Here is a 15,270-nt window from a genome sequence, read left to right on the forward strand (position 1 = left end):
CTGTCCTCCCGTTGTTCATCAATTTGCTCGAGCAGGCCCAGTAACGTCTCCATTGTGACAATTGTTACTGTGTTTGGCATATCAAATACGTCACGGGCAGCTTGCCAGGCTATACTGTGTGGGCGAGATATTCTCAGTAGCTTGCTGGGCTCTCCAAGAGGGGTGGAGGAATCGCACTCGGGTCAGCCATGTTGGTTGCTTGCATGGCAAGCGCCCTACCCTCTGTGCTATCCCTCCATGATAATTTATAAAAAAAAAAACAAAAAAAAACAAAAAAAAAAAACACCTAAGTACTACCAGTTAAAATCAAGCAGGAAAAAGAGAAAGAAGATTTTTCTCTAAGGTCGAATTTGAAACAGGGGAGGTGGAAGACGTCCACTTGGTTGATTATGATTCAGGAAATGAAAAGAAGTTATCAGGCTACTTAGGAGGGGGAAAAAAATCTAGGCAGTTGCAATATAAATACAAAGTAGAAAGACACTTAGTCAAGAACAAGAGTTTGGCGTTCTTTTGGGAAGCCGATGTGGCTGGAACCAAAGCGAAAAGATAAATAGTAAAGGAGATCAGAGAAACGACTCTTGAGGCTAGGGGTACAGAGTCTGTCTTTTTAAGGACCCAAAGCTTCACTAACGGAGATGGGAAATTACAGGAACAGATGGTTTGAGTGAAGAAATGACACCTCACTGGCTTACATTCTGACAAGAACACACTGCCAGTCTGATGATAAAGGGGAAGCAGATATTGCTACAATCCCACAGAGAAAAGAGGACTGGGTTCAGGTTACTTTTTTTTTAAATCAAATCACCATGAGATACACTTACAAAGCTTTCATGATTGAGTTTCAGTCAGAAAATGATCAAGCATCCATCCTTCCACCCGTGTACATTTTCCACCACCAATGTCCCCAGTATCTCCCCCCTCCGTCTCTATGGCAATTTCCTTCTTTCTTTCTACTTTTGGGCATAATGGTTTGCAATGCAGATATTGAGAGACCATCATGTTTGGTCCTTTATCTATGTTCAGCATAAATCTCCTATCCTGAGCGATCCCTCCAACCCTCACTGATCAGGTTACATTTTAAAGGCACACTGACAAGGATTTGCCGAGCAACTTGCGTTGATGTATGAAAGAAGGTCATTTCAAGGGCTTAACTAGAAATAAACAGCCATTATCTAAGAACAGGAAGACTGAAGTCTGAGGGAAGAGGAGAGTTTTCGAGAGAAGTTCTGCACATACTCGTTAGCCAGCCAATGAGGAAAGTGTGAAGTCCACGCGGGAGCACCTACTACTCATGAGATAAGACCCTGCAAGCTGCCAACACATAGAAGAAAACTCTAAGTGGCAGAGATAGCGCAGAGGGCTGGGTTTCGTGCTTTGTGCTTATGCCAGTACATCATAATTTCCTCCCAAGCACTGTGAAGAACCACCTCTGAGCACTGCAGGGTGTGGTGCCTCTCTCACCCGCCCCAAAGAAAACTCACAGTCACTGAGGACTGATGAGATCACAGGGACAAGAGATTCACATGAAAGAGGTATAAGAACAGATATTTAGTGCCAACTTACACATAACACGAATGAGGAGAGGCTAGTTTTAAAATAAGAATAGAGAAGAAAACCCACGGAGAGTACAGACTTCCTAAACCAAAGTAAACCAGGGGGGATGGGAAATAGCATAATAAAATCATCATGGTTACAAAAGGGAACTGGGCTAAAAAAAAAAAAAAAAAATCAAAGCCTGGACAGTCACAAGCTTATTCAAATTTACTGCTTGTTTATTTATAGTAAAAGTTCAACTTTATATATACATGTACACAGAATCTCACCTTCTAATCTCTTTCTTCTTCCTACCTATTTTTCAAAAGAATAGTTGGACTACCAACCACCGGTACCGGTACATTTCTAGTTCTGATTTGTTCTTTTTTAAATTAATTTATTTATTTATTGAATCACTGTGGGAAAGGTTACAAAGCTTTCTCAGTCATGCAAATATCAAATACATTTCCCTTTACCAATACTTATTTTTTAAGCCCGGCAAGCCTCGGAGAGCCCGGCAAGCTACCGAGAGTATTCGATATGCCAGACACAGTAACAACGAAGTCTCCAATGGAGACGTTACTGGGCCCGCTCGAGCAAATCGACGATCAACGGGAGGGCCTTTACTTACTTTACTTTACTTACCATGAAGAACCCCAATAAAACCCCACCCCCCACCCCTCCCCGTCCCTGTGAGGCAGATGAATTCTAGTTAACACTCTATCTGCTTTGATTAGATTCATTGTTTCAATAAAAGATTCACCACTATTATTTAGAGTTTACCCCCCCCCCCAAATCAGACATGCTGAAAAAGCATTGTGAAGTGATTTGCTTTCTACAGCTGGGTTCAAGAATTAATGTTGGTTTTGGATTTCTGCTATTTTACCTATTGACCCTGGAAGTATTTCAACTGAAAGTCAGATAGTTAAGAAATTGGTTTCTGTGTTCTGGAGTCATGGCCGTGCTGGAGAGCCGCTCGTGGGGGGCAACTGGTGGCCTCGGTAGGGCGTGAAGGGCGGACCGAAACGCCCCCTTCCCATGAGGTTTTAGTCGCCCCCACACTCCCGGCTCATACCTGCTGTCCACAAGGCTCCCATGTGACCGCCATCTTTCTTTCCAGAGAGGAGAGGGTGAATGGGGCAACACCCTTTCCCCTCCGGCAGACTTGATGGCCTGGTTCAACGTATAGTCCGTTCACTTTTCTGCTCCAAGCTGCCGGGTTCTGCATTAAGTCCTTGTGCTTCTGGGGCTGTGGCCGTGCTGGGGAGCCGCTCGTGGGGGGCGACTGTTGACCTCGGTAGGGCGTGAAGGACGGACCGGAACGCCCCCCTTCCCATGAGGTTTTAGTCGCCCCCACTCCCCCGGCTCATACCTGCTGTCCACAAGGCTCCCATGCGGCCGCCATCCTTCTTTCCAGAGAAGAGAGGGCGAATGGGGCAACACCCTTTCCCCTCTGGGCAGAAATGATGGCCTGGATTAACACATAGTCCGTTCACTTTTCTGCTCCAAGCTGCTGGGTTCTGCATTAAGTCCTTGTGTTTCTGGGGCTGTGGCCATGCTCCAAACTTAACTCTGATTTTCAGGGAGAAAGATTGGGTGGTTTACTTCTCATTGATCACTTTGTATATAGAGAGATGTCTTACGCGGCTTATGCGGCCGCGCGGTTTTAAGAAAAAGTCCTAGTTCCCGCATACTCGAGCTGTGTTTGTAGAGGCTTCTGTTCACCGGGGTTCCATCTGGGGGAGGCGGGATGCGGCACCTACCCCATCTGGAACTTGCCGGTGATCTCGGCTCTTTTTGGAACCTTTTTTTTTTTTTTCCCTCCGGGATCTGTGGTTCCCGCACCCTCCATGTGGTCCTTTTCTTAGGCTGAATGCCTGATTTGTTCTTTATATAAATATTTTAATAGAACAGTAAAATATGATCACATTCAGCATCAAATTACCACTAAAAATTAATTAGGTAAGCTACAAGATACAAGGACAGGCTGTGCTTTAAGGGGCAAAAAACCCCCAAAAATCTCAAGGGCAAAAAGCAAAGAACAGACCTGATAACACAGAATCAAAATGGTCAAATGAGCTGATGTGCTCAGATACAAAATTACCTAACAAGATTGATTTTTTAATTTTTATCAGGCTAACTTAAGTATTTCAGAATTTCCTCCAAAGTAAAAAGATCCACTTTATAAAAAAGTCCAAAAATAATATAAGCTTCGGGGGCCCAGGGCAGGCTTGGTGGCTGACAGACTCTGTCCTGCAAACACAGGGTGGTGAGTTTGCCCCTTTGGTGCCACCACCTGCACTGAGTATGGTCGTGGCAATGCCGCTGTCCAGGACCCGCCTGCTGCCACAGGGTGTGACCTCCAGTGCACAACCAGGATGGGCAAACATGGCACTCAAGTGTGTGCCCTCATTGGGTGGTTCCCCAAACCATTGCCAACAACAGCCGCAAAGGGCAAGGGGAAAATGATGCTTTTAAGAAAGTATTATGGCTTGTTCTTCAAGCCTTTGTTTTCTACTGGATACGGATTTTCTCTGTTCCTCTCCCTCTACAACTTTCTAAGTAAGTTTTATTGGAAAAAAAAAAAAACCAACCCCAAAAACTATCTTGCTTCATAATGAAGCCAAAAACAAAAACCCTATACAAGAAATAAAACTTACCTCAAATTCATGGTGGTTCCAGGAGATCACACTGGCACTACCGAGCTCTCTGTTGGTATTAAAATCTCTCATTTCAGATTCAAGTTTATCTCTCAGTTCTTCTCGTGTTTTGAAATTCCAAATTAGGTTTGACTTGGCATGGTCCTGTCCAAACCTAGATATATGTTACCAGAAAACAGCAGAATAAATGTATCAGAAAATCTATAAGTATCCTTTACTACATCTCAGAGTTAAGAACAAAAACATACACTTAGTCCTATATTATGTTCCTCCACAACTGGAGAGTTTCCTTCCCTTTCCCTTCTACTTTCCAATTAACCTTTCTATTTCTAAATCTGAGAAAGAACAAAGAAAAACCAAAATAAAGCATGGAATATTTTTTAGCAAGTATAAGTAATAAACAACTCTATAAAGACAGTAAATGTTAATGGTACAATATACACAGCAAAAATGTTCACTGCAAAATTGCTACACTTTTTACTTATATGTAAATTTTTTGTAATGAAATGTGGAGGGGAGAATTCTATGACTCTCAAAGCAAGAAACTGATATTCCAATTTCCATATTTCCTATTAGTATACATTCTATAACCAGGTATCAAATTTCAGGTCAGGAATAAAAACTTCTGGAATACAGTGTATGAAGTGTGAGCTAAACAGCATTCCGGCTCTATAAACCACCCAGGAAATAATACTGCTCATCTGCTAGATCGCTTCAATCCTGGAAATATTTTTTTAAAAAAATGTTTAAAACTTCCAACACTAATTGACAAAGTGTTTCATAATACTTTTATTTTAAACAATCAATGTTTCAACACTAATCCCACCACCGGTGTGACCTTCCATCCACTACTGTTCCCACTGTTCTGCCTGTCCCCTCAACAAGCACCAAAAATTTACTTTACACTGCTTGTTACAACATATATCTGACACTGGTGTTACTAAAGTCATTGTCTGAGGATTATGGAGTTGTTAGGTGCTAGTTGGCCTTTTGTGCTACCATTTTTATTCACTGAGTTTAGTGGGCTTCTATGTAACTTTCCCATCTAATTTGCTGTGCTCTGGCGCTGGAGTGATAGCACTGCGGGGAGGGTGTTTGCCTTGCACATGGCCGATCCAGGTTTGATCCCCAGCATCCCACATGGTCTCCCGAATACCACCAGGAGTAATTCTGAGTACAGAGCCAGGAGTAATTCCTGCGCAAAAGCTTTAAAAAAAAAATTGCTGTGCTCCTACTGGGCTGTCAGTACTATGAAATCTGGAGGAATTTTGTGGCTGTATATGCTGGAGTTAGTTGTGGAACTGGGATGATTCAGCTGCGTGGCATCTAAGAGATGTCCTAGATTAGTCCTGGGCTGTTTACATGCCTGAGGGAGACTGGGCCTAGCTGGGACGAATCAGCTGCAGTACCGCTCTTCCCTGGAATATTTTAACTATTATAATAAATGTGGACAGAAGTCTGTACTAGGAATGAATGGGCTTCATATCCATTTACGTCAGTCTGTAATCCTGATGTCAGAGTTTCAGGGAAGTTTTAATAGGGATAGCACAACGAAAGGATTGCTGAGGTTGAGTTATATTGAAAGATCTGCAATTCCCCAAATGCTTATATCCAAGTGCTTCTACGCACGTGTATGTGTGAGTGATGTTTGGCATCGGCTAACCTGAATACCTGTTTTCAGTAAATAATTCTCCTATGTTTTCCTTTGCCAACAAAGTCCAAAGAAGTGATAACGCAGCTGTTTTCTGGTTTGCTTTTGGGTCACACCTGGGATGTTCAGGGGACCCATATGGGGTGCTGGGGATCAAACCTGACTCAGCTATATGCAAGGCAAGTGCCCAACTCACTATTCAGGTCCTAATGAAGGTTCAAAAGTAACTTTAGTTTCTCAAAGACTGATACTCTATGAGAAAGAGTTTCTTGTACTGAAGCAACATGAAGCCTCACAATTTTAACAGTTAAGGGTTTCTGACCTTGATGGTAGAAAAATACCTGTAGCAAAAAGTCCTCGTTCCAGGAAAGCAAGCCTGCCATGATCCCCTAATGGCAATGCCAGGTTGGTTTCATCTATGCTGGGAAAGAGCCGTAAGGTTTACCTGTAATAGAAGAGATCCCAGTTGGCTTCTATTTTTATTCTTTGCCTTCTCTTTCGAAGAACAACTGGCTTCTGATTTATATTCTGAAAAAAAAAAAAAATAATGCTCAATCTGGGGCTACCCAATGGCTCAGTCACATAATCAATTCACAAACGATATGCAACATGTTTTCCTTCGACAAATTTTGTAAGAAAAAAAATCTACAAGATAGACATAGAGAATTTTAAGGTATGATATTTAAAATGTAATTTAATATGATGACTTTTATAATATCGGCCAAAAAGTCTCTGTAGTCTATAATTACTGTTTCAACACCAAGTTTGGCTACAGTCTACAGTGATAATTTGATAAGATTTGTAACAGTGAAAACAGTGACTTGTTTTAAACATTTGCATGCTTTAAATGCAAAAGTCATGAGAAAACAATAAATGCAAAAGATTAGAGGTTATTAAACTGTTACTGAAGTCGAGAGGAGCAAATATAAATTGAAATAGCTAATGGACAAGAAATAAGCATCAACATTCAGACATATGTGAAGACTTGAACTTAATCTATCAGACAATGACTCCAAAGACAACTCCACATGCCAGGCAGTTTAATGCATCTCACACATGTAGGAGGGACTTACACTCACCAGACTGTTTCTGTCCTGAATTTAATTGTAAAAGGAAACAAAAAGGAAAATTTTAAGAAAAGAAAATGATCCAAATGAACCTTTATCTGCTAATGTCCATTAAATTCCACAAGGATGTCACAGATAGAAATAATCTTCACTTGAAGCGAGAAATAAAGGCCCTCCTGCTTCTCTAGGTCTATGGTTCAAATTTGGGGCAATAATAAAACCTTTTGAGATGTCAAAGGAAACACCGATCCTTGTCCCCCAAAACACATGTGTTAGTTTTGCATCTGAAAGGGAATGATTCAAAGATTCCTTCAAGAATCTACAAGAACTGGAGCTCAAGGTTTTCAGTCCTAGTGATAACTGATAAAATTCAGAGACGAAAATTCTAAACCTCAGTGTCATAGAAATAAAGCAGAAAGTAATATAGATTCAATAGGTCAGTCTGTAACCTCATTAAAGAAGTGGCAATTATATTCAGAAAGCGAAAATAGACTAGATGACACAGAGAGAAAAGATAAATCACCAAAATTTTAAAAGTAAATGCAGCTTGGAATCTGAAACTATTAATTATGTCAGAGAATGTTTCCTATAAAGTTTAACTCTATGACTGTAAGGTCATTTGAATAAAACCATGTAAGCAATTCTAAAGAAATCTGATTTTAGTAACAAACCTTTATTCAAAACCAATGATGGGAATTAAAGAAAGTACTTAATTAGTTTTCATTCCTGTCTCCCCTCTACACTCCAGGAAAAATAAAGCTGACAGCTTAGAATGATAAAAATGTAAGCTCTACAGAAAGTAAGGCCATCAGTTGGCAACATACTGAATTGAGTGACTTGAGACTTAGGTTTCAAAATCCTAACTCATTAAACAAATCCCTAAACTGGAAATAATATAAATAGGAAAAACCACTTTTCTCAACAGCCAAAGGTTACAATTATTACAACAAAGAACATTAACTACAAATAGAAATGCTTCACCTACATTCTAATAAGAAATGCAGCTTATATAAAAAGACTAGTCAGTTAATCTTGACAATGGTTAATTTTTAGGTTTTAGCGAAAGCACAATTCAATATCTTACTATTTCAGTGCATCATACAATGGCAAAGATCATTCCCAATGTCCTTAACAGATTAATGTTAAAAATAGTATCTTAGCAGAAACAATCAGTTTTCCACTGATGTGCTTTCTTGACCAGTTTATCAATTTGGGGTCATTACTTGTTCAACACTTTAAGACTGCGTAAACAAAGCCAGCATGCTAATAAAACATTATCAATAGCAAAAATAAGTTCTACTTCCCTGAATTATGTCTTTAATTGAGAAGTCATCTACACTCTGAGTTACAAGCTTATGCTTGACAGAGGTTATATGAAATCTGATGCCCAACACTTTTTTCCCTTATTATAACTATTTTCAACAGCTTAAAACAATGTTTACATTAGAAACAAATTTAACTAACTGAAACCAGGAGCTTGTGCTTTTAAATGACTAACAGCCATTCACATCATATCTGTTCAAAATATTACAGTAATACTATCATGACCAGAACAGACACATGGTAATTTTACTATCACCTTGTGGACATATCAAGACAAACCTGCAGGAGAAAGTAGGGAGGTCTCAGTATTCTGATTTTATGGAAGAGGAAAAGGAACCCCAAACTTGCCATAGGGTAGTGACAGAACCAGATTTAAATAAAGGTTAAGCCTATTCAAATTCAATATTCTCTTTACTATGTTGTCACTTGGAAGCTGTTTAATGACACTACATGCCATTTATATTACATTATGTTACATATGTCGCTCATACAAGTTAGCACTAACCCATTATGCTCAAGTTTGAAGATTAGTCTCAACTGCTGACAGGCACACCGAACTGTATTTGTTCTACTGCCCCTGATGCCTCATGCTTAGTCAGTCTGGAAATCCATAAAAAAATGTGTCAGTTATAGAGTTGAATTCTTGTAACTTTGCTGGAATAACAAAACAGCTACCAGGAACAGGGAGACGGCTAAAGAGAAAGAATAGAAGACTGGCCCACAAAACTGTGAGATCAAGTCATCTTTTGCAGGAGGCCACAGACCATTGCATACGGCATTCTACATGAAAGAATGTATAATGCCGATTTGGGTTCTTGAGCACAAACCACAAGGCAAAGGATAAGACTGAAATTGTTTTAGATCTTGACTGGAGGAGCTAAATGGATATTTTAAGTATATACGAGATCGGGCGCGTTCAGGGTGGTATGGCCGTAGACATTCAACTTAACTTTAAAATGTGAATCTAATGGGCCTGCAGAGAGTAAACAGGTAAGGCACCTGCGTGAGATGCGGGATATCCAAATTCAATTCCTAGCACTTCATATAGTCCCTGGGTCCCGCCGGCACTGGTGTAGCCCCAGAACAGAGTAACAGGAAAAAAAAAAAGAAAGAAGAGAGAATGAGGGAAAGAGGGAAGGAGGGAGAGAAGGAACAAGGAAGAAAGGGAGGGAGGAAGGGAGGGAAAAACTTGATTCTTATTTCCAAAACACTTGTCTGGGGCCTGAGCAATATCACAGCTTATAGGGAGCTTCCCTCCACAAGGCTGACCCAGGTTTACTCTCCAGCACCACAAACGGTCCCCTATGTCTCCCCAGGAGTGATCTTTGAGAGCAGAGACAGGAGAAAGCCTGATCACTGCCGGGTGTGGTCAAAAAACACTTGTCTGGTGAATTCTGAATAAAAGATCTAACAAAACCTTTCTTTTTATAGCTAGTAAACAAAGTACAGAGAAAGAAATGTATATAAATAAAAAACTATATTAAAAATTGCATTGGAGAAAAAAAATTGAATGAAATTTCACATTAAGAATCTAGGCAACGGGGCCAGAGAGACAGGACAGTGGGTATTATGGTATGTAGGGTGCTTGCCTTGAGTGCAGCTGACCAGGTTTGGTCCTGGGCATCTCCTATTTCTCCCAAGCATCGTCAAGAGTGCTTCCTATGGGGCTGGAGCGACAGCACAGCGGGTAGGACGTTTGCCTTGCACATGGCCAACCCGGGTTCTATTCCCAGCATCCCATATGGTTCCCCGACCACTGCCAGGAGTAATTCCTGAGTGCATGAGGCAGCAGTAACCGTGGTGCATCGATGGGTATCACCCAAAAAGCAGAAAAAAAAAAAAAAAGAGTACTTCCTGAATGCAGAGGCAGGAGTAACCCCTGACTATCGCCAGGTTGGTGGCAAGGGGGGAAAAAGTCTTAGTAACAGGGCAAGAGAGACAGTAGAGCAGGTAAGGTGCTTGCCTTGAATGCAGCTGACACGGACTTGATCCTTGGCACTTTGTCCTCCAAGCACTGCCAAGAGGGATCCCCAAGTATAGACCCAGGAATAAGCCCTGAGCACCACAGGGCATGGCCCAAAAGCCAGAGAAAAATAGAAAACAACAATAGCACACCTTAGTAAATTCCAAATAACTGATAACAAAACTATGAATTAAAAAATGTGTATTAGGGGCTGGAGGGACAGTACAATAGGTAGGGTGCTTGCCTTGCATGCGGCCAACCTGGATTCATTCCCTGTGGCCCAGCTGGCTCCCCGAACCAGCCAGGAATCAGTCCTGAGCACCACTGGGTGTGCCACCCCCTCAACCCCCCCCCCCCAAAAAAACCCAAACAAATAAAAAACATTAAAATATATATTCATCTATTAAAATATGAATCAGAATTAATGACATGACTTTAGGTGTGATCTGCTGCTTGTGCGGGAGAAACTCAAGCAAACCTGAATCCTACAGAAGGGCTAGATGTTTCCACGCAGATTTTATTTTTACCTCTTTCTGTGCAATGCCCATCCTGTCCCGCCAGTGCATCAACACAAGATCCACTTTCTCTTTGGCAAATTTCTCCACTTCTTTAGCAGCTTTTCCAGCAAGTCTCTGCCACTCTGGAACTTTATTAAATTTTCCATACTGATCCTGTAAAATAATGTTAAAAATTCATTACAATCCTGCTTTGGTATTTATTTTAAAAATCTGAGTATAGCAGAGTTGTGCGTGATAAGACAAACAATGGATGTTAGGGCCGAGAGATAAACAAGGTGGATACTTCTGCAATGCATCATGCTTTCACCCAAGAAATCTTATCTTTCCTACCTAGCTAGCAAGCTGATTTCTTTTAGAGGAGTGGCAAGATGCAAAAGGAAGATAGAGCAAAAAGTGAAAGAGAACAGAGAAAAGAATTTTTATCAAGCATTATTAGGGGAGTTCTTAAAAGAAAAGCACTTATCTTTTTATGCTTTTTGGACCACACCTGGCAGTGCTCAGGAATCACTGCTGGTGGTATAATGTGGATTTGGGGATGGAGGGGGGAGTGGGAGCATATGTGGTCCCTCGGATGGAACCCAAGTTAGCCCATGCAAGGCAAGTGCTCTCCCTGCTATACTATCTCCCTGGTCCTGATATCTAAGTCATTTTCTTGGAAGCAGCACAAACTTAAATGTTTTTAAGAGTAAAGATAGCTCCTTTACAGAAAAAAAGTTACACCTAATATTTTCAGCCTTTGCCACTTCCACTAACACCCAACAATTATATAGCAACTTCAATCTAATTTTTCAAAATTTCATTTCTAAATGTGCAAATAAGCCAAGTCAGAGAAACAAAACATGCAGTAGTGCTGTTATCATTAAATAAGATTGTGGATATTGCTGCAGAACTCAAAAGTACACAAAAATAACGTATATGTAAATGAAAGTTTAGGTGATACAAATTTTACCTCAGTAGCACTGTTATTAGTAGTTAAAGAGCATCCTCGCTTGGGCAAGGGAGCGAGCCAAAGGGTAGGAGTCCTGAGTCTGGTCCCCTGGCACCACCAGCTTCCCCAAGCACCGCCTGGAGCGGCACCCATGAGCCTCCCTCCCCCCAAGAGTACTAGTACTCAAAGCAATGAATTCTGTAGTTAGTACCAGAATCGCCAGTGTGTGGGAAAAGCACACTCTCTTTGTCCTGAGACATTAAGGACAACAGTTTTACCATGGCTATTTTCACATTATCTCTGACGTGCATCCTATCAGCATCCTTCTCAGGAACTGGATCTGAGCTGTCCAGGTGTGCGAGCAATCCTGGTGGCTAAAAACAACAAACAAAACCACACATAAAATCCACTTTCTAGAAAACTATGGATCAAGAAAATTTAACCTCCCAAACCCAAATAATCTAATACTCTGACTTTATACACACACACACACACACACACACACACACACACACACACACACACACATTCGGTCACATCCGGCAATGCTCAGGGCTTATTCCTGGCTCATGCTCCCAGGAATTACTCCTGGCGGTGCTCGGGGGACCATATGGGATGCTGGGAATTGAATCTGGGTCGGCCGTGTGCAAGGCAAACACCCTACTTGCTATGCTCCCTGTGATTTAATATTGAGGATAGCATTTATCAGATGGCAACTCCAGCAACTGTCTTTAATTTTAAATATATTAAAAAAAAAAACTTTGACCCTTTGACAGTAAGTTGATGCACTGAAATCTGACTGGGCAAGAATATATAAATCTTTCCAGTAATTAAACTGACTTACCAAAATGCGTTTCAACAAGTTCGTTGCAGTTGCACTATCAGCTGTCCAGAGTCCCACTAAGTGTCTACTTAGCTGTCTGAAAAAAGCAGACGTTGAGAAAGGTTTGCTGCTTTATCTCAGCTAGAACAGAAAGGAATTTTTAAGAACAAAATATCATATAAGAAATGCAACGATAGTAAAATAATTATTCTAAAGATGTATGAGATAATAGCTGAATTAGAGACAATGTTCAAGAATGTTTTTAGAAATTAAAATACTTCCCTGAAAAAAATTTAACTTTTGGTGGAAGGGAATGTGAAGAAGGAGGTGATTACCCCCATTTAAAGATAGGAGGAAATTTTTTTAATTATACTTGTGGTACAATTAAGTCTGTATAACAAGTTCTGACACAGTGATCACAGCAACTTGACATTCTTTGCGATTCTGAATATGAGCAGAAGTCACCTTTTTAGTAAGGTCAAATAAAGTATTTTCACTTCTGAAGTTTGAAAAAACTAATTTTCCTACTCATCAAGGGCTAAATGCTGGTTCAAAACAAAAAATCACGATTGAATTTATGTTCGAGCCATTTATTAAATAATCTTGATCCTTATGATATCTGTCCTAGGCTGGCAGAGAATAGATCTTAATCATCATTGACTATTCTGGCACCTGATTCCTGTACTATATGAAAACTGATATATTTAAGTAATAACACTGGTAATTTTCCAGATAGGATATCACTTTTAGCTATCTTCCTGGCCTTAAACCCTTTCTTTTAAACTAATACAAATCATGAGTCAAAAATGGGTCATGATAAAGTTAAGAGCTAAAACAGAGAGCCTATAATTAAAGAATATATGTGTTTCCTTGTATTTATTATAAAAAATATTAGTTGCCACTATTTAACTACAGAAGATTAAGGATGGGGGGCTGGAGAGGTGGTACAGGGTTTAAGGTGTTTGTTCTGCGTGTGGTTAACCCACTCCAAGCCCCACAGGTGCAAGTCTCCAGAGCACCTCCAGGAGAAGATTTACCCCTCACACCCTCCCAAGAAGATTCAGAATTGGCCCACATTAAACTGCCTAGATATTAAAAGTTTTCTTTATTAAACAGTGCACAAATGACCAGAGATGTTTTAAAGCGAAGGTGTGAGATTTTCACATGCGGTCATCTGCATACAAGATGGACAGAGAAAATGGGCGTCTTCTTCTACAAGAAGAGACTGAAGTTTCAAGCTTTAGATACCCTTTCCTATACTGCAGCCCTATGATAAAGGGGATACAGACTGGTAACAGGGTAACTGAGGATGAGATGGGGGAGTAAAAAGGCGTTTTCCCTCTCCAGGTTAGCCAGAAGAAGGGACCATGATCACTGGGCACAACCTTTCTATAAGGAAAAGAAAAGGAGAACCAGGGGAGTGAAAAGGAAAAGAAACATTTGTGTTATCCAAACACTTTGTTTTATGTAGTACGTGTCCATCCTCTAAACAGAAAGTTGATGTAAGCAAATTAAATTTAACCTACCTATTTGTAAGCATCCTTTGATCTGAGCTTATTGTAAACATCGCAGTATGCAAGTGTCGAAGTAAGGCACCTTCACTTAGGGCAAGCTCCTGCATTTTTGTAGCAATTTCTTTGTCACCTTCCTTTGGAAAAAGGGCAAGATGATCCCTAAAGCAACAAGCTAGAGCAAGCTGTCCTAGTTCTGTGAAACTAATTTTACATCTCTAGATAAAATATCTATTCAGTATACAGTAAATATTAAAAACGTATATCCTCAATGACCCCAAAACAAAAGAGATAGAAGAGATTTTTTTTTCATTATTTGTCTTTGGCATATAAAGTTCAAATGTTTCCAGATATATTTCTCTGACAAACTAAGCCTTATTAGTTTAATGTTAAAGTTGCATTGATTCTCTGAATATAAATCAGTCAAGAGAGGGGAGAGGTAACTTTAAAAACCAGCAATTCCTACCAAAGGCACCTAGAGATTTGGCTTCTTCTGTTCATTGACTATATTCATTTCATGCTAAACACATTGTTTTCTTAAAAGAGTAATCTGGTGTAGGGGCAATTCTTTTTATTGTCTATACACTCACTCTGGCAACAGACTTAGGACTACTAATCAAAGGTAGCTACAGAACTATGAATTAAAGCATGTAGGATGATAATTAGACAATTTGTCAGGAACTAAAAAATGCCCACAATGTTGAAGAGAGGAGGGCAATATACAGTACATCTGAAAATATACATACAGAACGGCAAATCATTTTGACCAGTGATTATGCAGTATGTACATACAGCACATATATGGACTCAGATCATTGTGAACCGTGCACAGTTTGAGAAGGAATTTACCAAAATGCACTTATCTCTGGATGGTAATAATTTACCAAAATGGCACTTATCTCTGGATGGTAATAATATAGCTGATTTATTTTACTGCTTAGAGATCTTTTTTTCTGTACATGCCAATTTTTTTTTCAAAGATCATATATCTGCTGTCAGGAAAAAAAAAAAAAGGAAGGTACCTGCCAGGACTTCAGTGAAATTAGCTTTTCTTATTGCTGGTATTGCAATGAACCTAACACATATGGCTTGTAGTGAAGCCAAAGTCATCATTTTTGGCACTCAATAACTTTATTTCCAAACGCATGCCAATCTATTGGCAGATACATGTCAGGAACACACTTTTGTCTGGCTTCATAATCCTAACTGTCCTTGGCTACTTTAAGCTCTATAAATAGATTGTAGTATGTTACACTGTAAGCTAACACTGAGCATACAAACCATTAGCTTGGT

General features: G+C 40.1%; 1 protein-coding gene across 1 annotated transcript in view; it reads right to left on the minus strand.

The window, feature by feature from the left end:
- DNAJC13 (DnaJ heat shock protein family (Hsp40) member C13) overlaps nt 1–15,270 on the minus strand; it is a 127,655-nt gene that overhangs the window by 59,832 nt on the left and 52,553 nt on the right. The window contains exons 17-23 of the mRNA XM_056129669.1: nt 13,993–14,114; nt 12,488–12,563; nt 11,922–12,017; nt 10,725–10,868; nt 6,924–6,938; nt 6,290–6,372; nt 4,194–4,347 (exon numbers count right to left, since the gene is read on the minus strand). Of these exons, the coding sequence (XP_055985644.1) occupies nt 4,194–4,347; nt 6,290–6,372; nt 6,924–6,938; nt 10,725–10,868; nt 11,922–12,017; nt 12,488–12,563; nt 13,993–14,114 (690 nt within the window). The remainder of the gene's footprint in view (nt 1–4,193; nt 4,348–6,289; nt 6,373–6,923; nt 6,939–10,724; nt 10,869–11,921; nt 12,018–12,487; nt 12,564–13,992; nt 14,115–15,270) is intronic.

Source organism: Sorex fumeus, unplaced genomic scaffold (assembly GCF_029834395.1).
Source record: "Sorex fumeus unplaced genomic scaffold, SorFum_2.1 ptg000072l, whole genome shotgun sequence".
NCBI classification, from domain to species: domain Eukaryota; kingdom Metazoa; phylum Chordata; class Mammalia; order Eulipotyphla; family Soricidae; genus Sorex; species Sorex fumeus.